The sequence below is a fragment of the Camelus dromedarius genome, chromosome 9 (assembly GCF_036321535.1).
Source record: "Camelus dromedarius isolate mCamDro1 chromosome 9, mCamDro1.pat, whole genome shotgun sequence".
NCBI classification, from domain to species: domain Eukaryota; kingdom Metazoa; phylum Chordata; class Mammalia; order Artiodactyla; family Camelidae; genus Camelus; species Camelus dromedarius.
In genome coordinates, this window is record NC_087444.1 from 3261994 (window position 1) to 3289139 (window position 27146).

Genomic DNA, 27146 nt, shown 5'->3' on the forward strand with positions numbered 1-27146 from the left:
ACCCACAACAGCATCGCAGCACCCTCTTCAAATCACACAGCAGTTCTACCTCAGAAGGACCTTCTAGGCTGAGCTTGGGAAGGCAAAGACGCAGGGGCAGCAGCGAGGAGTCTGAGCGAGCAGGAGGGAGAGCAGGAGGGAGGTGAAAGGGCCAGGGGAGGGCTCCAAAGTCCAGGCATAAAGCTGAGTCTGGGCAGAAGCCAGAGCTTCAATTCTTGCTTACATATTAGTTCCCCAGTCTCTTCACAGCCTCTCATAATGTTTGGGATCTCAGAAGAGTCCTCTTCCTTCAGCCAGTGATGAAGGCTGCAGCACAGAACACGAGTGTGCATCTGCCCTTAGCCCGCTCGCAGGCCAGACCAGGCTCCTTCGAGCACCTCCAGAGGGCAGCTCTGACTCAAACCACCGAGTTCAGAAGCCCAGGGAGAAGTCACTTAAGACTTGGGGCACTGAGAAAGCGCATCTCAGGCTCTACTGGCAGAGCAGTACCTTGCCCGAGGAGTCGTCCAGACAAGCCCCTGGCCAGAGCAGTCAGGATTCAAGCCACTTCCACACACCCGTTCACCCAGCAGAGCTGAAGACGCTCAACACGACGGGGGAGATGCTGCTGCTCAGAGCAGACAGGTCTCCCCGACGAGATGCTGAGATGTGTCCGCATCGAGCATCGTCACAACAGCATTGTCTCTGTGTTTGTGCCAGACCACACAGCTTGCACAAGGGCTCACTGCTGGGTCATCAGGAGAGGTCAAGGTGATGTCAGTGACGCACGGCTGCATCAAGGAAGGGTCGGCATGAAAAGATGGGATTTTTGTTGAAAGCCTACTACATGTTGTTCGGAGGCAAAACAGAGACAGTGTATGTGCATACAGTCTGGAGCAACCTCTGTACAGGGCCAGACAGCACAATGCTCAGGCTTTGCAGCGTCACAGCTCCTCAGCGCCACCATCACAGTGAGAAAGTCGCACCACATCGATGAATAACGGGTGCGGCTGTGTTTCAGTAAAACTTCACGCACGCTGAAATTTGAATTTTACAATTTTCACATTCTTTTGATTAAAAAAATTAAAAACATAAAATCTAGGGGGAGGGCGTAGCTCAGTGGTAGAGTGCATGCATGCACAAGGTCCTGGGTTCAATCCCCAGCACCTTCATTAAACAAACCTAATTACCCCTGCTAAAATTTTAAAAAACCATAAACTCCATTTTCAGCTTGCAGGCGTACAACAGACAGACAGCAGGGCAGATGTGGTCTCGGGCTGTAGTTTGCCGACTGCCCCTGCCCCCAGCCTAATGATATCCACAGACGCTCACGAATTAACTTAATGTCACTGGGGTAACAAGGTCTCCAACTGGAGATCTCCTTTTCTCCCCTAAAATATTTACTGGCTTCTGGCAAGACGCCAGACACTGTGTGAAGCCTGGAATTGCCCCGGCTTCCCTTCCCTCACCACCTCCATTTAAGTCCTGCCAGAAACTGTCAACTCAGCTCTTAGACTGGCTCTTAGTTCGGTCTCTACAAGGCCTCCAGCACCTGCCTGACTCCACTCCACTGTCACATCTCAGGCTAGACTCCTGATGACACCTTCCTCCTACACAGCCTGACTCGACTGAACAATGACCAACACTGGAATCTGCCCCAAACTATCTGTTGATTGAACCCATGCAGGAAACCGTCCACAAGCTCAGCGCCTTCGCCATCTCACCAGCAGTCTCATGTGGCCCGTCTCAAAGGTGGCAGCACTTAGGGGTTAAAATACAAGGTTTTCGCTTGCTTTTTTAAAGTCAGGCCCACAGAGGTATAAATCGCAAACAGCAAAAGTCACCCCTTTTAATACAGTTCTATGAGCTTTGGAATGATCCCAATCAAGGAATTTCTATCATTCCCCCAAAGTTCCCTCTTGCAGTCGACCTCTCCCCCTTCCCCTTTCAACCACCGCTCTGTCTTCCAAACTGTAAGTTTTTATCTGTGTCCAACAGTCCATTCCTCTTATGGCTGAACAGGATGTCGCGTTTATCTTAAGTTTATCTGCTCAGCACTCGAAGGACATCTGAGTTGTTTCCACTTTTTGTCAATTACAAGCAATGTCACTATAAACATTCACGTACAGATTTTTAAATGCACGTATGTTTTCATCAGGTTTCACTCTTTAATCAATGGCCACATTCTCACAGACCTGCAGGATAAGATTCCACTGAGTGAGGGACTGTCCTCCGTCCCTGCCCTGTCTTCTCACCCTGCCTGAGCAACCTTCGTAAAACGGTAGTAGCATGAAGCCCCCCAAGAATGTCTGCAGAGCATGTTTTTGGGGTGGAGTGGGAGGAGCTGGATGGGAGCTGTCTTCCCGTGCTCTGAATGTGGGCCCAGGGGCTGTTTCCCATTCAGTGCTGGCAGTGTTTGATCCCCTGGTCCCACGGGGCTCTGTGGATATGCACACTCAGGCGAAAACCTGCAGAGCCAGCCAATCGGGCCATTATTTGGTTCATATAACTTGTTAAAATCTCACGGAATGTACAGCGTGCCATTGTTTTTGTAAGTCCCTTTCATGACTTTGTTAGCTGGCTAATTCAGAGCAGACTGGCCTGTTTCACTGCTGGAAGAAAAGACTTTCCTCAAAGAGGGCTATTTAACTGTGACCAAGGCTGCGGCCATCTTGAGCACAAAGGGGACCTGAGTCCCGCCGCCCCCACCCAGGGCTCCCACAGCCCAGCACTTATTCTTGGCGCTGGAATTCGCATAATTAATCCTCTTTTAATCTTCTGGGTGACCTAATGTAGCCCCGGCTGGCTGGCCAACTGCAGGAAATGGCCTTGCTGAGATCTGAGCCTTGGGCAGCCTGTCAAGTCTGTAAGACCCTCTCAGAAAGAGCATTTTTGGAGAGTTAACCCCATAAAGGACTGATGTCCCAGTTGCTCTGGGCTCCGGGGCCGCGGGCGTGCACCCTGGAGGAAGGAGAAGTCAAAGGGTGCTGATCCCCTCTCAGGACAGGCTCCAGTCCGGTCCCTTCTTCTCCTAACCTGCAAGGCAAGCCCAGAAACTGCAAATCGTTTTACAAAAGCTCACAAGTGGTTCCAGCAAGAGTCCATCAGGGCTGAAGACAAAAGAAAGGATATTCCGCACCGGGGAGCTCGCGGGAACAAAAGGCTGCACTCCGCCCTGACCCTTGTTAACCACAGACTTTGTCCACGGCTCTGCGCAGTTCACAGCCTGGCCTGGAAAACCTTCTTGCTGCACCTCGGCTAATGTGAAAATACGGTCTTCCCAATGTCTTCTCTGCGCTGTTACTGCTACATTGACCAATTTGTCTTTCTTAAGGACAGTTTATTTTAAAACGTAAGAAAATCTATGATAAACATTTCTTCTAAAAGAAAAATCATGGGGGCGGGGGAGGGGATAGCTCAGTGGCAGAGTGCGTGCTCAGCATGCAGGAGGTCCTGGGTTCAGTCCCCAGTACCTCCATTAAACAGAAAAGAAAAGAAAAATCAAAATCTATAATAAAGTTTTCTTAAAAAAAAAATCACCCAGCTCTGCTGTAGCCAATCACCTCCTCCCATTAAAAAATAGACTTTTTTAAGCCACTCTCAGAAAAGAGACTATTAACATAATTGTAAGGCTTGTATGTGAAAAAGCCAGAAAGAGCTAGAATCTTCAGTCTGAGAGGAACATAGGTATAAAGGGGAAGAAGATAGGATATAATACAAATTTATAAAATTGAGTGTGTGGGGGGAGGGGGGCAGCTCCAGAAGGTCAAAGAAGTGGCCTCAGGAGAAATGCAAAGAAGAAGGGTGAAGATGGAAGCAGGTTTCACAGGTTCAAGAAGGGGTCACAAACGTGACAGCATAATGGGTCCTAACAGCCGATGCAAGAGTGTTAGGGGTAAAGCTCCGTCTTTTGAGGTAATATGACGGATGGACAGTCATTATCGGTCACACCTTTGCTCTTACTGTCTGAGACGCTACATGAAATGCCACCCTTGCTCCAATAGAGGCGGTAATTTTATGATCAAGAATGAGAGATAGTGAAGAACCACTTACCACTTGCTAAAACCCTCCCCTCCCCCCAGCTTATCACAGACATAAGGGGCCCCTCAAAGTGTTAAACGAGGAAGGACACTGCCCTCCCCTTGGTTTCCTAGTTGTGGGAAGATGGAACCCACAGAGAGAAGGTGGTGAGTCCAAGGTCGCACTGCTAATTAGACCAGAGCGTGGAGCAGTCTCCCCTCCCTGGAGATCCTCGGCGCCCGTGTAACGTGGAGTCTCCTACTGGAATGCTATCTGCGAAGGGTGACACACTGCGCTATTACCATGCATACACATTTTAGCACAATTATTTCATCAAATGTTTTAAGCACTTACCTGACACAGGTCTAGGAAACCAGACACAGAGTAAGTACGCTTTAAAGGCGGTAAAAATACGGCAAAAGCCAAATAGAGGCGGTAAGCAGGTAAAGCCAGCCCAGACTTTTGCCTAGGGCTCTTTCCTCTAAAAGCTATTTCCTCTGTTAAAAAAAAAAAAAAGGTTGGTTTTATCTGGGGCAAGGTATGCTACGTACGCACAGGAAAATTCCAGGGCTGTACCGAAGTCAGTAACTTAAGAGCTCCTAGGAGGAAGGTGCAGCTGCGGGAAGAAGCGGGCTCCTCCAGACGCGGTGACAGAGAATCACTTACGTTTGATTACAGAAACGATCTCATGATTATACACAGCAGTTAAAATCACACCTTCAAAGATGATCGTGTTTTAAGGCACTGTGTGGGGCGGGAAATAAACATGGAGAGAGGAGGGGTCTAGGGACACAAGGAAAAGGTAGAAAAAGGAGAGAAAGAATAAACAAAGTTCCTCTAATAGTCAAAGAGACAGAAACAGTGGAGAATAAGATCCCCGAATGACAGGATTCTTTGGATCTGCTCGCATTTTCGCACCACATCCCAGCATGGAATTCAGCACTCAGGGAAGGGAGGTGCTGTTGCGGGTGAGTAGGGGCCCCAGGGCTCCCCCGCCAGGCACACTTCCCCCCAGTCCTCACGCAGACCAGCTCCTCGTCGCCTAGCAACCCCGGCCGGGTCCCCTTTCACGCCTTATCGATGCGCAGCAATCCAACTACAGGCAGTGTTGGGGGAACAGAGTGCAAACTGGACAGGATTGAACTGCGGAGTCATTCTCTGTCCAGCTGTCTCCTGCCACAGCACGCCAGCCCCCCTCACCCCACCAGTCATGGGGTCAGCCTCAGTGCCTCCTCTCCCCGAGACCCAAGGAGGCAGGGGTGGTCCCGGACGCCTCTCCTAACCCGGGCACTGGGAAAACCAGGTGAAGATGGTTAGAAAGTCTCCCATGGGAAGGAGAGCCCTGGGACGGAGAGCCCTGGGACTGCAGCTCCCAACAGGATGGGAACGGGTGTCTGCTGGCCACAGCTGGTGCATCTACTGCCGAGGTGAGATCAGTCAGAGATCCCACGGTCCCCACGCTGAGGTCACAGTGAACTACTAAAAATCTGACTCTCCCAGAAAGGGCTCTGCATGATGCAACATACTTACACAGAATCTCTGCTTCCCTCCAGGCCCGAGAGGCACGACGGATACATGGGGATTATAGGGAAGAAACGGCTCAAAGCCAGGGGGCCAAACCACATCCATTTTATCCACAACTCTCACCTCCCTCCATTATCCTTAGCCACCCTCCAGGCACCAGCTGGCACTGATTTACGAGGCATGGACTGGGCAGCAGGGCTGGAGGGGGAGGCCAAGTCAGAAACGCCAGGATGGGCCTACACTGGCCCCAAGACGACTGGCACGGGGGTCCACTCGGACCCTGAGGACCAAGGCCTCTACGAACGTGCTTTCAGAGTTCCAGTGCCCATGGAGGCAAATGAAAATCCCAACATTCACTCACAAATCCAAACCTAGGGCAGAGTGAGGAAGAGGAAGAGAATGTGCCACATCTACGAAGGACACAGATTTCGTCTGCGAAGCTCTGACCAGATTCTGACGCGGCGGCCCTGCTGGTTCAGGATCACACCTTTGCTGCAGCGAAACTACAGTTCAGCCTCAGCCTGGGTGTGAGGGGGGAGGAGAAAGCCACCTCCATTCCAACAAGCTCCATGACGTGGTTCTGCCAGAGTTTTCTCCTCTAGCAGACGCTCCATCTTCTGGTCTGAAGAGAAGACAGGCCAAAACCCTGGGGCAGCCACAAGCACAGCACAAAGCAACAGACCTAAAAACTCCAAAACCGAGACGCTGACCTTGGAGTGATGAGGACGGAATGTGACTCTGAGGAGGCAAGAACCTTAAATCCTAAGTTGTGCCATGATTTCTCCTAAAAATTCATGATATATTTTGTCATGACAAATCGGAGTTCTCTTTTCTGTAGGAGGTACCAGATGTAATTACAGTTCTCAAAAATAAAATAAACCAAACATGCACACCTAAAAAATGGAAAGTGGGGGGCAGAAGGAAGAAGTGAAGAGCATCTTTTCTCTCTGCTCAGAAGGGAAACGTTGCTTAGAAGCTCTGCATATTTAGACGCACTGAATGTCAGCCCCACCGGAAGGTAAAGCATCACACGGCTCATGGTGCCAGGTCCGCTGAGCGAGAGGCTGGCTGCTTAGTGGGATGGAGGGCGCGGAGAGCCTCGGGGAGCCTCCAGTCCTCCTCTGAAGATAAACACAGGCGCGCAGCTCCTCGTCTACTATCTCAAAACCCAAGCGCTCTGAAAACTGAAGTTTTCTAAGTAACTCATTTGGCACGAGGACAGTCCTGACCTCATCTGGTGACAAAGTGCCACCTGAACTACAAAGAAATCACCTGCAGTCTACTTACCCGTTTCTGTGAATATTCTTACATTTCACTGCTGAAATAATGAGTCTGATTTTGGGATGGGATCCCCAGACCCCTTCGGGGGTGTTACATATATATATGTAGCATGTTACCTTTCTAAAAAAATTCTGAATTTTTAAAACACATCTGGCTCCCAGGGTTTCAGATAAGGGGAAGAAGTCTGCAAACCTGTAATAGGGTGATGTAAGACCCCTGCAAAGATTACTCAAAGCCCAAAAGAGTCAAATTACTTCCTGGCGGTTTCAGTCTAACCAGCTTCCTATACAGGCCAGACAGCAACGTTATTTGGCAACGCCGTGTCAGTAATAGGAGATCTATTACCACAGGGTCCCTACTACATGTTAAATCCTGGTTTCCTACCTTCACATATTCCAGGGTTGGGTCCAGAAGAGGCTGGTCCCTGAAAAGAGAAAATACGAATATGAGAACAGTTAGGAACAACGCATTCTTACATTGAGTAAAACGTATCCAACATCATTCACCCTGTTTATTCACATTACTAAGATGGGCCCACCTCCCAGGCCATGCCCGCAGCAGACAGATAAGGAAGTTAGAGCAGAAACAGACTCCTTCCACGGTGTGGCCGGGAGGTGGGGCGGGAAGCAGGGTTCCACCATGACCTCAGTCAAGAAGCGCCGCGGCCTTCGCTGTCAAATTCCAGCTCCAAATGTTAGACTACTTATATGTGGCGATTCTAGATTCACCTGCGCATAAAAATTAGCCTAAAAGTCTAGAGCAGAGCCATGAGGAGGAGAGGGTGGGGGTAAAGCAGGACTGGACGGCCGAACCTGAGCACTGTGGACCAGGCGCTGTGTCGCACCCACTCCGACAGAGAACGCGGCTCAGGTGGGCAGGTCGGCTGCACAAGGTCACCCAGAACCTGGTGAGTGAGTCTGGAACCCAGCTCTGCTTCTAAACCATCTTTCTCTTTGGTGTCAGGCTGAGTAGTTCACCCCAATTTTCTTTGGTGCCCCAGTGTCATCTCTCGCCCCATCTAATGTCCGCTCATGCCCATCATAACACTACGTGAGGCTTAGCCGGACAACGAGGAGTGAACAGCGGCGGCGGCACTGAGGAGACGACATTACAGTGGGAGAGGATCTAAGGCAAAGGAGAGGAGGGTGAGACACGGGAGCTGCGGTTTTCAGCCCCGGCGGAGCTACAGAGAGGTGTCCCCCTCAGCAGAGGATGTGAAAAGACAGCTGCCTTCGGAGACTTACACTTCACATCAGCACACCCCCCCCCCCCCCCCCGAGATGAGATGATTTCTTAAAGACAGAACGGCTCAGAGCCTGGAGGAATGGTCTTCTCAAGGCCGGCAGGGGTGTCGGCGTATCTACAGGAAGGACTAGTCCCTCAGAAGGCGGGGGATTCCCACCGACAAGCAGCCACCTCCAGGGGGGTGAGCTCAACCCCCAGACCCACGGGGGGTTGGATGCTCCCCACTACGGAGAGACCCTGGGAGACGGCGGCACCTCTCCCGGGCAGGAGCAGCAGGACCCCTGCTGGGGCACAAGGAGTCGACCCCACAGCCCAGGAGCAGGCCATCTTGTAGTGAGGTGGTTCCAGGCCCCAAAGGCAGCCCACTTAGGGCTGCGCACAGGGCACACGCACAGGGCACGTGCACGCACAGGGCATGCGCACAGAGGCAGGATGGCGTCCGAGATGCTCTTCCCAGATGTGTAAACAGATTAGGTTCTGAAACGAGTCCCTTTATAAGCCACGGGATCCGAGAGAGGCTTGCGGTCACGGTCCCTGGTGCATCGCCGTCGAAGACGGGTATGAACCAGTCTTCCACAGCCTAAGACCAGGCGGACCCCGCCTTCAGGCTGGCGCCGTGTATCGGGCATCTCTCCCCACAGCGCCGAAGTCGGCTGTGCTGGGTCACCGCCTCTCCTGCCGCAGTCTGGACGTTGCGTCGATGGCACTAGGCTTTGCAGCCGCGGGACCACCTGGCTAGTGACTAAAACCTGCCTTTGGTCAGGAGGGCTTTGGCCGTGTTCCCCTTTAAGTTCTCAAACCGGCTTTCTACTAAATTAATATTTTCGGCTCATGAGCACCAGTCTTAGGCTACTCAGCTGGCCCAGGGGTCTGGCTCTGGGGGTGAAGAAAGATGCTAGAGCCATTGCAAGGCTATGTCTCCTCTTCCTCAAATTTCTATTTTTATGTCTGTTCTAAAATGCACATTCTATCTATTCACACACAGTACGTCAGTGCGTGGGTAAACAGCGCGTACGGGTGCTGCTCAAAACGAGGATTCGGCCTTGGTCTCTCTACACTCTAAATAACTGAGGACTCTGAAGGGTTTTGTTTATGTGGGTTATGCCTACTGATTACCGATATTAGAAATTAAAACAAATTTTTGGAAGTTATTAATTCATATTTTAAAAATAAATCCATTATATATTTACATAAACAACATTTTAATGAAAAACAGTTATGTTTTTCATGGCAAAAATTTAGTGAGAAGAGTGACATTGTTTTACATTTTTGTAAAACTTTCTAATGTCTGGCTTAGAAGACGGCTGACTTCTCATATCTACTTCTGCCTTCAGTGTGTTGTGATACGTCGTGGTTGAAATACATGAAGAAAGCCCACCCTCGTGCAGTTATGTAATTGGAAAGGGAGGGATATCTTAACAGACTTTTCATGTAATTGTGGATGTTCTACTTTGGTAACATACCCAAACTTGACAAGTAGTGGTTTCTCAAAGGTTAGCTGGGATGTGGGATCTGAACCCGTATCTCTTACTCTTTTGAATCTATCTTATACTCTGAATGGACCTTTTGTCCATGTGTGATTCCATGACCACTGTTCTGGAAAATACTGGTTCACTGAGTTATGCAGGTCTTCCAAATTCTGACCTGTTACGTTATAAATCACATTTGTTAATATCATCACTGATCTCACCAGAAGTTACTAAGTATTGGGAATTGTCGAGCTCACGGTAAAGGATACAAAGTCTTCTAAAATTCTGTTTTTCACTTGAAAGCTTGAATTTTTTCATTGGCAACTAACATTGTCTAATATTTTCCCTGAGCTTCATTTCATTCATTTTTGAGGAAATATCTGCCAAATACCAACACCACATAGTCATGATCTGCGGCTTTTTGGTGCTCAAATGTCATTCTTCCAGTAAACTCCTTTTAGAATTTTGTTCAAGAGCTGCTCTCTCACCAGATTTAGCTATAAAATCCCTTTTTCTGTTCAGCTCTTGAAAGCTGGAACATTCCCCTCTCCCTTTCTCTAGAGATGTATCTGAAAACTCCGAGCTAGTTCTCTCAGGACAGACCCCTCCAACTCTCTTGGGAATGGGGTGGGATCACCGACAGGGACCAGACCAGCCTCCGTGGCCGGGTGGCTCCTGAGGCAGCCCTGGCTACAGTCACAGGATCCCCACTCAGAGATCGAGTCACCTCGACGCAGGGTGACTCTCCCCGTGCTCTCCCCACCACTCTGCTCTCCAGCCCAGAGACCCCGGCACCCAGGTGCCCGGGGTGTTCTCCCAAATGCCCCCCCCCCCCAGATGAATTCCCATCTTCCTGTTCCATACTCCACCACACACACTTTTCTCGGCAGAAGGGAGGGAAAGCAGGAGGTGCTGATTAGGGATAAAACTGAAATCCCCTCTTGACCTTGCCCCCAGAAGAACTCTGCTCAGGGAGCCTCGTTCACGTCCTTAGGCGAGCAGGGGGAATCCCAGCGTCCTCAAGTTCTAGCTCAGGGCTCCCCAGCACTCTAGTTCAAGGTGCGCCCTCGTGGAGCCTTGCCATCTTCTGATCACCCTTTTCATAGAGGCAAGGGAGGGGAGACAAGGAGAGTACGACAAAACCAAGTGAGTGTGTTATAAATCCAAAAGCTTTCAAACCATTGCCTTGAACCAAATTAAAATTGTATTAAAATGCAGAAGTGCTGTGTCTCCTTTCTCAGCCAGCCTAACCCGAACCCTAATCTAACCAGAAAGAAGACGTCAGCTAGAAAACATAACAGTTGGCTCTGTAGCCCCAGCCTCTAATTTGAAATGGAATATCCAATTATTCCTGCAAGACCGTGCAGCAAATACTCCTTGAACCACATCTTTATATCCTCCAGCAGAGATCACTAGAAGACAGAGGAACTTGGCAACATAAATGAAAAGTTTTTAAATCTTTCTTTTTTCTTTTGCTTGTGCCAATTATGAATCCCCACAAAGTGAATCCATGATGCCATGTGTGGCTCTATAACTGGAGAGCCTGGCAGGCGCCCACAGCCCCAGCAGGCCCGCTGGCCTGCAGAGCACCGTCCACAGACCGCGGGAAGCAGCGAGATGAAACTGGACTCTCCTGTTATTTTGTTCTTAAGTTTAGTAAGTTTTAAATCACAGCACTGTGTTCACCCCAGTTAAATCATTCTTTCCAATGTCACACTTTCTCAAGTTTATACTCAGGGAGGTCCAGTTGGGAGCTAGTATATATTTGCTATTTTGAGTTAAGAGGTTCTCATCTTGAATACATAAACAAAATTTCACTAACATAGATCTTTCCTGAGCTATACCCCCAGGCCTTTCCTGAGCAGTTTGAATACAGATGGAGATGGAAGCGCCCTGTGTCTGTCTTAAATTATAGGCTGTTTTAAGTGAGTGGATGTTTACTTGCTTAAATATTATAGAATACGTCAATGGCTAACAAACAATGCTGGCACACAAACGTCCTTTGGGATAAAACAAAAAGGATCCCGCTTGTAACAACATGATCATCGCACACAATGGAGGGATGTGAGAAATTAGACCCAGCCCTCCCAGACCGAGCAGGCTAGCGGCTCCCCTTAAACTTCATGCACACTAGTGAAGTGCGGAGTTGGCACACTTCCTCTGTGCACATGGTGTGGTGTCTGCACTCCAGGTCACGGTGTGTGTCTTCATGGATGCATGGCTTCTCTCACTTCGAGGTGAGCAACCCAAGGGGAGCAATGTGCCTGCTTCATGCCCAGTGCGTCCCGCGGTTCTTGCGTCCATCCACAAATACTACCGAGCATCTACAGTGTGCCCGCAGCTGGTCAGACGAAGGCACCACAACCAAAGACAAAGGCCCTGCTTCCAGAGAGGTTGCAGGAGAGTGGGGAAGACGGAGCCACATAGCCAGCCCAATCTGAGTGAGTGAGGGAGTGTCCATGGGAGGGGAAACCCCATGGAGGGGCCTTTCAAACAATGTCTGAGCTAAGGTTTGAGGGCTGAGTAGGAACCTGTCCCAGTGAAGCGTCTATGGGGTAGGTGGTGATGAGAAATGCCCAGGGAATGAGAGAAACATGTGACAATTTGGGGAACCACAAGCGTTGAGGAGCTAATTTCACTCTAGTCCAGGCCACCACCATCTCTCCCTGGACCCCCCACCACACCCTCCCCAGTTCTACTCCATCTCCACAGTCTCCACCCAGCAGCCAGAGTGGTCCTTCCTCGGGTCACTCCCCTGCTCAAAATCCTCTAACAGCTCCCATCAGGTGAGAACAAAGCCCCGAGGTCCTCACTGTGGCCTTCAAGGCCTTGGTTGATGTGCCCCAGGCAGCACTGCATTAGGTAGGATTTCAAAGATGGCCCCTCCCAAGATCCCCTGTCCCTTGGCAAGTCAGTCAAACACTAACCTAGGTACTGCTGTGAAGGGGCTTTGCAGATGTAATTTAAGTCCCAAGTTGGCTGACATTAAGAAATGGCAATTATCCGAGGGGAACTGACTTGAAGAGTGAGGGGGATTCGACATGTGGGACCCTGCTGCCGGTGTAATGCTATGAGAGCCTGTGACAAGGCCCAAGGCATGGAAGCTCTGGGAGACAGGGCAGCCAGGAGACACGGACCTGAGTCCTACAGCCACAAGGAGCTGAATTCTGCTGACAACCTGAATGAACCTGGAAACAGATCCTTCCCCAGTCTCAGGTAAGAACGCAGCCGTCTTCAGTGAGAATATGAACACAGAACCCAGCTGAGCCACGTGGTACTCCAGCCCTATAGCACCATGGGGTAACAAACGGGTGTTAAATCATCAAATCTGCGGGAACTTGTTATTCAGCAAAAGGGCACTAACACGCTTGTTGTCCATTCCATCCAAGCCCTACTGACTCTTCTTTCTGCGGCTCAAACGCGTCAAGCCCCCTCCTGCTGCGGTGGCTGGGCACTTACTGTTCCTTGCCTGGAACCATCTCCCCACAGATGCTCAAAGGCTCAGTCCCCCACATCACTTAGGTCTTTTTCAAACATCACTTCCTTAACCATCCTATCTAAATGAGCACCACCACCTCCCTCTATCCCCTTATCCGGCTTCATTTTCCCCCATATTATCTGATATTATATGAAATGCTTACTTGCTCATGGTCTGTCTGTTCCCCGGAATATAATCCTACAAGAGTGAGGCTTCCTCAGCTTTGTTCACCTTGGTGTCCCCAGTGCTTTGCACACAGCAGGTGCCCAGAAGCCACTAGCGGAATTAACAAATAAAAGAACAGCTAATGGAAGCCCAGGGTCGGGGGAGGCAGCGGGACTGGTGGGGAGTTGGGAGGTCAGGATGAAGGGCATAAGGGGCTTGGATGCCAAGTGAACACGTTTAGACTTTATCTTGAAAGCAGCGGGATTTGCTGAAGGATCTTAAGCTGGAGAATAACCAGAGATTTGTGCGTTAGAAAAACATCCCTCTGCAGCCGTGTGGAAAACAGATTTGTGGGGGGCAAAGTGGAGTCAGGGAGGGCAGAGACGAGGACACCAAGGGGTCTGGGTGAGAGATGATGAGACGTGGGTCAGAGTGATGGAGGGAGAAGGGGCCAGTGCACAGATGAGAGGTTTTTAGAAGTGGGAATAGACAGACCTAGGTCAGTGGCTGGATTCGGCAGGTGAAAGGGAAGAAAGAGGTAAGGACAGTCCCGGAATTCTTCTAAGGGAACTGGGTGTGTGGTGCCTGGAGCTTGACAGGGACTCAGTGCATTTGTTAAGAATGAACTAGCAAAAACCTCTGCCTCAGGCATTATACTGTAGTGACTTTTAAGACTGCCAGGATCTGAATCAATAAGACTTGACCTCATTTCCACCCGTCTTCCCTGGTCAGCAGTGCACGAGTGATTGCTGCCATTCAGCTACTGAAGGTCTCAAGCAAGCCTTCCTTCCTTCTCAACAGGTAAGTAAATTATCTTCAGGAGAGTCTTTCACAGCCCTCAGATGATGAACACATAAATCTTTCCCTCAAAGCATGAAGAAATATAACAAACATTGAAGGGATCCCTTCGCACCAGCAAAAAAGTAGTTAACTCGTGAAAGGAAAGCAGAGGACAACAAAATGAAGTATCTTTGTAGATCCTTGACGAGAGTGCCGGACTTCATACACCCCTCTGGTCTTCTCCGTCTCCCCCACCTCAGCTGCCACTGCGTCTTCATGTTCTTTCCACAGGACCGTAAAGCGCCGTGAGGTCAGGGGCGACTTCTTTTCTGTCTTACTCACCAATGTCCACCAAGCACTTACGACAGTATTTGTCACATAGCAGCCAATTAAGAAATAAACCAGGGCAAGAGTGGACAAATGAAAACACAAAGCACAACTAACCACCCTTATCTTGTAGCTGTATAATCCAAATCAGGCCTCAGAAGGTCAGAAGCTTCTACGATGGAACATTTGTTTGCTTAATCTGGTAGACCAGATGTTCTCAGAACTAAACGATAATTAAATTACAAATGTATTTTCAAATACCTTGTTGAAGTCACAAGAAAGGGACATTCTCAAGAAATGCGGACACATATACGAAACACAGAGCAAATCAAGAGCACAAACCATGAACGGCAACAGAAAGGTAAGGAGGGAAGAGTGCGCAGCGACCCTGAAGCCCTGCGAAACGCCGCCCAGAGCCGCCAGGACCGGGCGCGCGCCAAGCACCGCACCGCACGCTCCGGCAGAGGGAGCCGAGGAGGGCTGCTGTCTCCACCGCAGACTCCGACAGACAGAAACAATAGTGACAACAGCCTCCCCTAAAAATCTGTAATCACGGGTCAGCCTTTGGGATTCAAGTTTACACGACCTGCTTTGACAGAGAATCCAAGCCTGAGAAAAACTTCAAGCACCTGGGTTGGTGGGACTGTTAGTAAGGGAACAACGGAAATTCTTTCTGGAGGAAAACTTTATCAACAGAAAGCCACTCTGCACAGCCACAAATTTGGTTAAATATAATCCCCTTTCAGAAATAACCACATGCACAGGAAGACAAGCCCCAATGACTGGAAGTTACCAGAAATAACAAACTGAGATCCCCAAAGACTCCAGATATTGCAATTCCAGATAAAAGCTATAAAATAATGATGTGTGGTAAGTTTTTTAAAAGATGGAATCAAAAAGTAACCTAAGAATAAACAGGCAGTTGTAAAAATAATCTACTATAATGTCTAGAAATAAAAACCTCATTGATCAAAATATCTAGATATAAATAAATATAAAATATAGAAATCACCTTCTAAATAGCAGATTAGATGTGACTGAGGAAAATATTTGCGAATTAAAACAAATACATAAAGAAATTATACAAAACATAGCACAGAGAGAGAAGACGAAGGAAGATACAAAAGAGACATGGAAGGCGGAAGGAGACGCCTTTATCACATTGGACTGGAACTCTAGGACAGAACTGAGAGAAAGGCAAAAAGCAACCGTCAAAGAAACGATGATCGGAAATCTTCGAAATTAATGAAAGACACTAATTATCAGCTTCAGACATCTTATGACTCCTAAGCCGTATAAACAAAAATAAACACATTGTTATGAAACTACAGACCACCGAAAACAAAGATCTTAAAAACAGCAGAAGAGCAAAGAAAGGCCGCCCTCGAGGCAACGACAGTTAGGCTGATCGCAGATTAACAGCAGCCAAAAGGGAAAGCGAGGGGCACAAAATTCTCGCCCACCAAACTAGCAAGAATGAGGGTGAATAAAGACAATTTGAGACAAATAAAAATTTCCTTCCTTTCCTTCAGGAAGCAGGAAAAGGATGCCAGAAGGAAAGCTTGAGATCTAGGACTGAACGATGCACAAAGAAGCTGGTAAACATGTAGGCAACTCTAAACCAGCACTGACGGTGTAAAATAAGACAAATGTCTAGTCCGTGGAGTTAAAACAATCAAGTGTTGGCAAGGATGTGGAGAAACTGGGATCCTTGGGCGTTGTTGGTGGGAACATAAAATGGTACAGCTGCTATGGAAAACAATATGGTGGGTCTTCAAAAAATTTAAAAAATTTGAAATTAAAATAGAATTACCGTATGATCCAGCAATTCCACTTGTGAATACATACCCCCCAAAACTGAAAGCAAGATTTTGAAAAGATATTCGTGCACACATGTTCATAGCAGCATTATTCACAGAAGCCAAAGGGTGGAAGTAACCCAAGTGTCCATCGCTAGATGAATGGATAAACAAAATGTGCTATTTACAGAATGTGGTATATACACAATGGAATATTACTTGCACTTAAAAGGGGAGACAACTCTGACACATGCTAGAATATGGAAGAACCTTGAGAACATTATGCTAAGTGAAATAAGCTAGCCATAAAAAGACAAGTACCTGTATGATTCCATTTATACGAGACATCCAGAGTAGTCAAAATCACAGACAGAAAGTAGGATGGTGGTTGCCAGGGGCAGGGGAGGAGGGGCGGGGAGTTTTGCAAGGTGAAAAGAGCTCTGGAGACTGGCTGTACAACAGTGTGGATGAACTTAACATTACTGAACTGTGCGCTTAAAAATGGCTAAGATGGTAAATTTTATAGTATGTCTATTTTACCACAGTTTAAAAAAAGACAAACTAAAACACAGGGCAACAATGACACATGAGCCAAGTGGAAGGTGCCCAAAGCTCACGTCCAAGTCCTGCGTTGCTCATGAAGGAGATGTACTGTTCTACTCTACTACGTTTTATAAAGTCACACAAAAGCATTTTTTAAATAACCACTAAATGAATAGGAATACAGTATCTTTTTAATAAGACAATTCAAAATAAGGAAATTAAAAAAACCCATAGGTTTAAAAAATGTCCAAATAGTATAGCTATACAGAATAAGAGGCAGCTATAAACCCAAACGTATCAGCAGATATGGGAACAGTTAACCAGATCAAACCCACAAGGCAGATTTTCGGCATGTAGGATACAGTACACGTAAGACACAGTTGAAGTGCTGTTTTGAAGGAAACGTACAGCCTTAAATGCTTACTTTTAGAAAAGAAAGACTGAAATTAATTGAGTGACCAGCTTAAGTTAAAGGAACAGAACAAGCACTAAAAAATAGAAAAGAGATAAAAAGAACAGGAATTAAATTTTTAAAAATAATATAATTGGTGAACAACAAATAAAACCTGGCTCTTCAGAAGCCTAATAAAAAACCATCCGAGATGTACAACCCCGGGGGAAATGAGAGAAGGCACAAAGCAACAGAGAAACAAAGGGGCATAATCGTAGAAACAAGAGCGCACACCAGAGGACACGAAGAACATCCTTATGCCAGTAAACCTGAAAGCTTAGGAAAAATGAACAAGTTCCTGGAAAAGTCACACGAAAACAGACTCGAAACAGAAAATCGGAATACTCCTGTAACGATTTAAAAAAATCAATCAGTTGCTCAGTGTCTTCCCCACAGACGCAGATGGTTTTTCTATCCAGCAGGTTCTGCCAAACTTTGGAATTTATTACTTGAAAATTACATAAACTCTTTAAGAGACTTGAAAAAGAGGATATTAAAGCACACAAGGTCAATAAAAGAATGAAAAAAGGTACAGGCTAATCTCTCACATGAACAGATATGAAAACAGTCCCAAACAATATATCAACAGACCAAGTCCAAGAATACATGAAAATACATCACAGTTAAATTGAGCTGACTCCAGGAATACGGGGTCAGTTTAATACGAGGACATCTATTGGCACAGTTCACCACATTAACGGATTAAAGGAGGAAGATCATTTGGCGCCATCTAATTGATGGGGGGAAAGGGTTTTTAAAAAATCATTGTCTTCTTATGATCTCAGCAGGGAAAAGGCTAGCTCTTTACAAACTAGAAATAAAAAAGGACAAGCATATCTACCAAAATCTCCACCAAGCATCATTCTTAACAGTGAAGTATTAGACTCATGACTAAAATCAATCAGACACAGGACAAAGACGTCCACTGTTACTGCTTCTGCGCCTCACTGTCCTGGAAGCACCAGTCAGCATAGTTAACTCAGCAAAAGAAATAAAACGTGTAAGAGTTGGAAAGGGGACAGCAAAACCGTCATGATGCACAAATGATGACTGCAGACACAAAGACTATACAGAGCTTGTAAGTGGAGCAAGGTTCCTGGATGAGAAAGCACTGTGCAAAAATCTTCAACATAAAATTCACTGAGGTCAGAGACTAGAAGGCTTAAATGTCAGGGATGGAGTTCTTGCTTGTGGGTGTTCATTCATCACAAATGAACTCATTCCTAGAACACTGAACTGAAATGAAATACAAAGAGACTTAAGATGAGGGTGACCAGCAGGCTATGTCTCTGTTTACAAGAAGTAGTGGGGCCAAGGAGGACAAACACTGCAGCCTTGGGGTCTACTGGTTTACCATTTTTAACCAACCCATGAACCAGGGCATGTCAACAACCAGGAAGGATGAATCTAACAACCAGGAGAAAGTGTGCCCTTCACTGGCAACCTCATGGCTTCAGCCTATTTGCATGTGGCTATGACCTCAGAATCTAGGGCCATCAGCCTTTGTTCTCCAGCACGAAGCTCTATCAACATCTCAACATCCTGGCTGGGGACACATGGGGATGGAGGGATGGGGAAAAGATGGTAACAACAGGCTTTGAATCTCCTAGGATTTTGCTTCCACTGGACGATGTTCCTGACTAGACCAAATGTTCTTTTAGGTTAGAATAATATGTGGGAGGGCCTAGCATTCTCATTTTCTATTTTATTAGATGACATACATGATTCTAAGGCCTTGCCCATCTCACCAGCCTCATTCCTGACCTTGGTCCTTACATTCTGACAAATCGAAATGAACTGGAATTCCCTGAACCGAGAAGCGTGGCGTCCCCATTTGCTTCCCAGCCATTCCACCACCTCTGACCACTCCTTCCCTGACCCCCTGCCCTGCCACCAACTCACAGAATTAACAACATCTCCTCAGCACTTTCTTCTATGCACTATAAAACCTCACTGTAACAAGAGATTCTAATTCAATGCAGCATGTGCACTCCTGTCTCCCTCACTGGACCATGATCTCACTGACAACAGGGACCGTATTTTATTTTATTCACTTTTGTATCCCCAGAGCACAGTTGCTCAATAAATGTTGGTTTGAATGAATGTGTGTGTGTTTTTGTGTGTCCTCTCCAGCATCCACTGTACAGAATATCTAGACCCTTAGCCTCCTCCCCCACCCCACTCCCCAACTCCATGGGTTCACCCAAGGGAAGAAAACTTTGGAGAGGGAGAGAGGGAACAAGAGAGAAATATTGTTCTTGGACTGACGGGCCTCCTCCTGAAGGAGATAACCCAGCCGCAGGCCTGGGGCTGAGCTGTGATGGCCTCAGACAGAACTCCCTCAGCAATGGGACGTTGCTGCTGCCAGGGTGGCAGCTGGCGCCCCAGCCCCCACGAGACTAGATGTTTCCAAAGTGACCCTGAGAGGCTGGCTGCTTCAGCTGCAAATGAATCCCCCTGGACACGTCTGAAATGCCAGGGAGGAAGTTAATCAGGGAGAGATGACCAAGAGGACAGAGAGAGTACCACAGCGCCATTTCCAGCCGGTTATGGGAAAATGAAGAGATAGATCCTTAAAACAGGGCTGGCCTGGTAAGTGGAGAAATGACAACACTTGGAACAATATCAGCTAGCGTGTAGTCAGGACAATTTCTTTACGAATACTGGGAATTACATTAAAGTCCCAAGAAGAGTTAGTTACTCACTCTAGGTGGAGGCGCATTATGTACACAGTTTTTGCTAATTAAAAAAGGGATGTAGCTTTAAATCGGAATTATTGCACGACTAGGTGTGCACTTAAGAAAATGTATTTTGTTCCATCACCTTGCAAAATAGGTAAGATTCACTCTCCCACGTCTCACATTTTTTTCTTTACGAACATACTTCCCGCCCTCGCTTGTTCAGGCAGGCTCACGAGCAGCTGACGGGACTAGAGCTGGGCTCATTTTACATTCTCCCAGAGTTAACACACGACCGAGGAGTTCCTTTTCACTACTACAAAGAACCTAGGGGTATTCCTTGATGATCGAACCAACAGATCTGCTTTAGAGCAGAGGAGCGGTCTAGACAGAAGCTCACTGCTCTGTAGCGGGGGGATCCATCTTCCATTTCTGATGTCTAGAGTAAAAGCAGTTCACCAGCTGTGATCTGGGCAGCCAAGTGTGACCACTTCCCTTGGTCTGCTTATTAAACTTCAATTAATGCTCCGAAAATCACATCAGCTTCTCTGACAACCATAGCATACTGCTGACTCATTCTGAGGCTGCAGTTACCTAAATCCCAGAGCATTTTTTCACATGTGGCTATTAAGCCAAACCCCACACTTTGACTTTGTTTCTGAACTCCAGTGCAAGTCTTTGTCTCTCCCCATAGTCTTCCCAGCTAGCTTTGGTCTGTTGTTTCAAAGTGCCAAGATCTTTTTTGGACCTTACTTCCCGTCATTTTGACATATTAATTATTCCTCCAAGATTCATGCCATCTGCCAATGCGATCTATACACCCATATTATTGTCTAAAAGGTATTTTTAAATTGGCTAGAATGGGGCTAAGGTCATGGCCTGCAGCAGGCTTCCTGTACCATCCTCTAGCCCCAGTCTCTCTGACCCTAAGGCCATCACCAATGACTGACATCAGCACATACACTTCCTCAACGTTCCTCTAATCTACCAACAAAGTCGCCCCAGGGAAGAAAGTTAATCTAGTGTGACTTGCTTTTGGCAGAGCCCCCGCTTATTACTAACGGTCGCTGCTTCTTCCACCCAGTATCCAAAAATCATTGTCCTGATAACCCTTTGCAGGCTATTTCCTGAGATCGACGTCAATCTCACTGTTTGACAGATTATCTCCCTAGTTCTTAAAATTAAAACACTTATCTATCGGCATGTTTCCGGCAGCTCTTGGTGAGGCCAACATTTCCCCAGCATTGTGCGCTGGTTTGATAGTCTCAGCCTCCAGCTCCCTCCGTCTTCTTGGGCCTTGGGGCTTCACCCCATTTGGTGGCATCAGAGCCTCTTGTCATGGCCTCCTCTACTTTCTTCTTCCACCTCTGTCCCACTCTTTCCAATCAGAGAATTCCCTTCCTTGACAGAAAAACACAAGCCAAACAGAAGCCCAGCAGTTTGGTTTCTCTCACATCCCCTCTCTCTTTGGGTTTATTATTCCAAACATAAATCCTGAAAGCCCTTTTTGTTCCCCTTAGCATTTTCCACAATCCTCTGCTCACCCCGCTGTCTGGTTCTTTCACAGCCCAGAGCCTCCCTCTGATACGGGCCTTGCCTGCACAGCCTGACTTTTCCTGGGTCTGGGTCCAAGGTCAGAACAGCACAGAGGAAGTGGTGGCACGGAGGAGGCAGGCCCTGAGGGAAGGATTGCCTGGAAAGCACAACCTGCAATCACCTGGCCAAAGAGAGAAAGTAACTTGATACCTGGAAAGGCATCAAGGTCAGAGGTCAAGAGAAGCAGAACTGCTCGTCCAACTAGAGGAGTGACACAGAGGGCTACACTATGGTTGGGGAGCTGGGGCGGCAGCAGAGAGAGAACAGGTGCAGGTGGGCTCAGACGGTTCAAAACCAGCCTCCCTTCTCCTCGGGCCGTGAACTCAACTGCCCTGCACAGCCTCTGAATCTCCAGCCCAGAGCCTGGCCCTCGGACGCTCAACGTACTTGCGGATGAGTTCATCAGGTCAGCCCTGGCTCCTCCCACCGCAGTGCGGGGAGTCCTGTAACAGCTCAGTCTGGGCTGGAGACAGTCCTTCCTACACATCCTTAAACACTAGTGCTACCTGGATGGTCACATACCTGTTCCTCCTTCGAGCTGCGGTCAGTATGCTGGTCTCAGTTGTCCTGAACTGTGTTTCCCTTTCTCAGAGCCTGAGAAAGGGAACTGTGTTTCCCTTTCTCAGAGCCTCATTTCCCTCAACTTCGGGAATCTTTCTTCCTACAGCCCAGAGCAGACCGCAGATGAGGACACAGCTCCCTCCCTGGCTGTCAGAGATCCTAAGGCCTGCTCGCTTCTGCTTCTAAAACGCCTGCTTCTTTCACTTCAACAGCCAATTCCTGCTTCTGTGAGTCAGCTTCTCTCTCATCTGGAGATACAGCAATGCCTAATGAATGCGTTCATGACATACACTAAAAGAACGGCAGTGAAACGGCTTCCTCGGGCAGATTCCCTAATCAGTTAAAGCAGCACCATTTAAATACCCTACGTATTGCCCCATGGTGAGTCTCTACAGGAGCCCAGGACTAGTACAGAGTGGTCCCGATTGATACAGGCTTGACGCGGTCATGGGTTCACTCGTGCTTAGCAGAATTCTAGGAGAGCATTAAGTTAAAAGCCACTGTTGAAATCTGAACTCGGCAGCGATCAGTCAAACTGAATAGAAAAAAGAACAAGAAAAGCCATGTGGAGGCCAGTATGTCTCTTGGCAGGCACAGAGGGTCTGGCTTCAGGCTGGCTCAGCCCAAGCACAGCACTTTTGATAAAAGCAGAAGCTTTGTTTGGCTGGTATCTCTTTGCCCTTCCTGCACTCCCACTGCCCCACCCACTGCCCATCCCTTTCTAAAGGAGGTGTTTGTAGGTTTCTTCTCCACTAACTTAAAGGCAGGATAAAAGTACTATGGTTTTGAGATAATGCCCTCAAGGCCTCTAAAAGGAAAGACTTCACTCAGCCAAACACATACAGGAACATGCGCCCTAGAGCTTCTTCCAGAGCAAGAAGCTGACCTCAAGGTGGCTGGACCTCAAGGTGGCTGCTCGTGAAAACCTTGGAAAAGCAGCCACCACCCCTCAGGCAAAAGCCTGAATGCCACCCACAGCCATCCACGTACCTCCTCTGTCCACAGAGCCGTCAGGGGACGTGCGGGACCCGTCCTGGAAGGAACGTGGGAGCGTGATCACAGCGCTGCTGACACGGGCCCCCGGGGAGGGCGGCCCTGGCCACATGTCGGCTTTAATCAAGTCAAAAACGTTTTATAAAAAGAATGGAGTAATGAAAAAATGTGCTTTGTTTTATTACATGCTTAGAAGATTAGATCTTTTCCTATTGAATTTTGTCTCTCATCTAAAGAAAACCCCACTTCCCGCTGAACACCACCCCCGCGCGGCTCCCGCCTCATTGCCCTGCCCCCACCAAATGCTCAGCCTCTCTGCTGACTCCCTGGGATGGACTGTGCTGGGGTTCCCCGGGGCCGGGGCTGGGGGCCCTTCCCTCAGTGCTTTACACAGCTCTCTCCCTGGTTGATGGCATCCATTTCTGGCTTTAATTTCATTTCTATGCAAAATTCTAACTATACCTTTTAGCCCAGACCTCTCTCCACAGCTCCAGGCTCATAATACCAACGGGCTGGTTAATACGTCCACTTAGACGTACATCTCAGACCGAGCACACATAACACAGAGGTCTCCGTTCTCTGCAATCTACCATCACCTCCTCCTCCCAAGAAAAAACAGCCCAACCAACAAATGAAGCCCTGCTCCTCTCCCATTTTCCCCATCTCAGTAAATGGTCCCCCACCACACAGCCGGCTACCTGAGCCATGCTGACTGTCCCTCTCCTGCAGCCCACTGCATCTGACCCTCAGTAAGCCCGGGAGACTCTACCCACAAAGTAGATCTTGAATCCACCCGCTTTCATCTCCTCCACGACCACCCTGGAGCAGACCCCCACCTGCTTCCTCCGCCTTCACAACCACCCCCTGCCCTCCCTCCAGCTCCTCCCCTTCTGTCAAGCACTTTTCTACAGAGACCAAGTAAACTGAATCAGATCATGCTGCTCCCTTGCTTAAAACCCTTTTGGGGGTGGGGTGGGGTGGGGTGGGCATAGCTCAGTGGTAGAGCACATGCTTAGCCAGCACAAGGTCCTGGGTTCAAGCCCCAGTAGCTCCATTAAAACAAAAAACAAAACAAAACCTTTAAAAGCTCCCCTTTGCCCTAAGGAGAAAATCTAGACTCCTTAGCAAGGTCTAGGCCAGCACTGTCCAATAGAAATACAGTGTGAAAAACATGTAATTTAAAATATTCTAGAAGCCAGCTGAAAATAGATGAAATTAATTTTAATAATTGTTATTTAACCTAATATCTTAGAAATATTATCATTTCAATACACAGTAACAGAAAAAAATCTTTTTATATTAAATCTTCAAATGTCCCCTCCTGCAGACAGGCCTTCCCTCCACCAAGTCTGAGGAACTCAGGGCTCTCTATTGTGTCCTTCCTGCACCCCCTCACCCTGCAGTTGTCGATGTGTCGATGCATTTGTCTGTGTGCCCCCCTGAACTGGGCGCCCCCGAAGGACAGGGCCCACGTCTGTTTCCTTCTCCACGGGATAGCTGGTGCCCAGGACAATACCTGGCACAAAACAAGCTCAGTAAGTGTTCACCAAAGAATCAACAGGGAAGACACCGATATTAAGTGCAAAGACAAGTGAGCAAGGGCTGGGCCAGTTCACCAAAGACAGGCTGTTTCCTGTCCCAGCACAATGGCGGGGCGGACCTCTTAGGGCACCGTGAGGCTGTTAACACCTGCGCGCGTGAGCGGTGGCCAAGACGCACTGCTGCAGGGCAGCTGAGAGCAGACCCAGGTTGAGGGATTCCAGCCAGACTCTGTCACCACGTGGGAAACTTTCCCCAAAGAAGCCGCAGGCACTGAATGTAATCTCAGGTTACACGGGAGGGTTAGGAGCCTCCTAGGAGGAAGGAAGGGCGGAGACCCACATCTGAGTCCTTGCTCCAGGCCAGGGTCTGGGTTAGGCGCCCTCACGTGGGATTGCACTTGACCCCAGAGCCACCCTTTGAGGACGAGGAGATTCAGAAAGGTGAAGTAACTTACTACGGTCGTAAGGCTACCCGGCCTGGATGCTGGAGTTAGCACCAAGGTCACCAGCAGCTTTCCCTGACATCCATGACATCAATGTCCCAGGAAGCATGCCAGTGGCCTTCGGGGTCGGGCATCACACAGCAGAGTTGGCAGAAGGATGAACAGCTGTGATGGGGGAAGCCGAGAGCAAGGACATGACCTGCTGCGGCCGGTCGTCCAGAGGCAGAACCAGGCTCAAGGGTGAAAGTCAGAGCGTTGACACTGGCGGAGCCTTCCTGTTTAGCAGCCAGTGAGCCTTCACAGCACTCCCCAGAGGGGGTTACTTCCCCCCGTTTTATAGCTTAGAGCTGGCCCTAGCTCACACACCCAGTAAGTGGATTCACAGGATCTGAACTGAGACCTCTCGGTTCTATGCCTCAGGGTCTCTCCTCCTCTCACCTCGCACGTTCGCAAGTGATCCTGGAGCCGCAGACAGTCCAGGCTGCACCAAGCTGGGGCCAGTGTGGAAGGTTCCTCAGACTTCTATAATTTGTAAGTAACAGCACAATCCAGAAACAAGAATACCCTCAGGGCTTGTGTTTGGGGCCTCAGAGGAGAGCCTGGAGTTCTGCATGCAGGCCTGCAGTGAGTCTCTCAGGGACAGGCTGGGTGGTGACAGCACTACAAAGCTGTGAACAGCAGGGTGGCCGAGGCCTGAGGGCTTATCGGTCCTGTGGCTCCAGTCCAGGCCCTGTGAAGGCTTCTTCCAATCAAGACAGCAACTTCAGCTCCTCTAGCCAGGCTGGGATGGCTCCCAAATCCACATGTGATAAGAATGTGAATAATCTGTAACTGCACAGCATCTTCTGTTTACAATATGCTTTAACATATACTGAGAGGTGTGAAAAACTTAGTTTCTGACTCTCAGGAAAACTCAAAAACCTGACTCTTCCCAGACAACATGCAGGAAGCCTGACAAAACAGGATGGAAAGCAGGTCTGTCCTGGGGACGGGGGAGGAGAAGATGTTGATCAGCTCCACTCAACAAGGACAGCTTTGTGTAATTCTCTGATCATTTTCTTGGTTGCGGTTTGCAATCAGTTAAAAAAAAACACCAAAAAATCCTTTAGTTTCCCCCCAGAACAGCTGAGAATGCACAGATCCCAGCCTTTAGGTTCAAATCATCCCTGTCAGTACAGGATTTAGGACTACTGTCAGGCAGCTGGTGGCCGGGCAGGCGTTTCCCGTTCCCTGGGCTCCCCCGGCCCTGCGCCAGTGCCAGATGCCCGGCAGGGGCCGAGCTCACCTCTAACCCAGCTGCTCCTGGCTCAGCCCACCCGGGGCCACGGGGGCCAGGACGTGCACCAGTCCTCGGAATTCACTAACCCGTCCACAACAGCTGCGCTCAAACACCAAGGGCCATTTCAAATTGTTAGTGAAAACTCAACTTGAAATTTTAAAAATAAAAAATTCAATGCAGAGGCAATGACTTTCTGGAGACATTCTTGGCTCTTAAGCCATTGTCACTCTGCCCGCTCAATAAATGCACCTTCATTAAATAGAATCTATTAATCTACGAAACAGATTGTTTTTTCAACTCTAAACCCAACTTTTCCTCTATGCACCAAAAGCTTCCAATTTGCAGGGAGCCAACAAGCCCACGGATAAAGAAAATGAGACGTTTGTGTGTGGACCTTCACCTTGTAGGTCTTGTAGATTATTCTGACTCACTTTGAATTACAGGCTGATTTATTTGCCTGTCTCAGGAGACATCTTGCTTTGTTTAAGGAGAAAGCAGTAGTTACAGAACGTGGTGCTTCTGAAGAGGAACACATAAAACGATTTTTCAGATGAGGGCACCCACTCAGCCCAGAGTCAGGTCTCGGAATCAGTGTCTAGAGAAGGGTGTGGACAGATCTTGTGCCCCACACTTCTGCTTCACCTTAGAAGAGCTGACACCATGCCATGGTAGATTACTTACCACCTGGGAAAGGATGCTGGATTTTAACTTGGGCTAACTCTGCAGACTTTCTGGCCCCCATCAGTTAAAACACTTGTGACTAGTCAGTCAGCTCCACTCATGCAAATGTATGAAATCCCACATTGTCCAGCCACATGCTCCCACAGCACCAGGGGCAGAGGAATTAGGCTCTGGGCAGCTGTTCCCAGGAATGCGTGCCTCCACGTACCCACAGGAGGAGAAGGCCCCGCAACGGACTCCAAGCGCTGATCATTTATCCCAGAAGTACAGACATCTCAACAACAGGAACTGGTCCCTCCTCGGCCCAAGGAAG

General features: G+C 48.4%; 1 protein-coding gene across 4 annotated transcripts in view; it reads right to left on the reverse strand.

Annotated features, from left to right (window-relative positions):
- BCAR3 (BCAR3 adaptor protein, NSP family member) overlaps nt 1-27146 on the reverse strand; it is a 189586-nt gene that overhangs the window by 64913 nt on the left and 97527 nt on the right. For all 4 annotated transcript variants that reach the window (XM_064488730.1, XM_064488732.1, XM_064488733.1 and 1 more), the window contains exon 3: nt 7189-7228. In XM_064488730.1, the coding sequence (XP_064344800.1) occupies nt 7189-7228 (40 nt within the window). The remainder of the gene's footprint in view (nt 1-7188; nt 7229-27146) is intronic.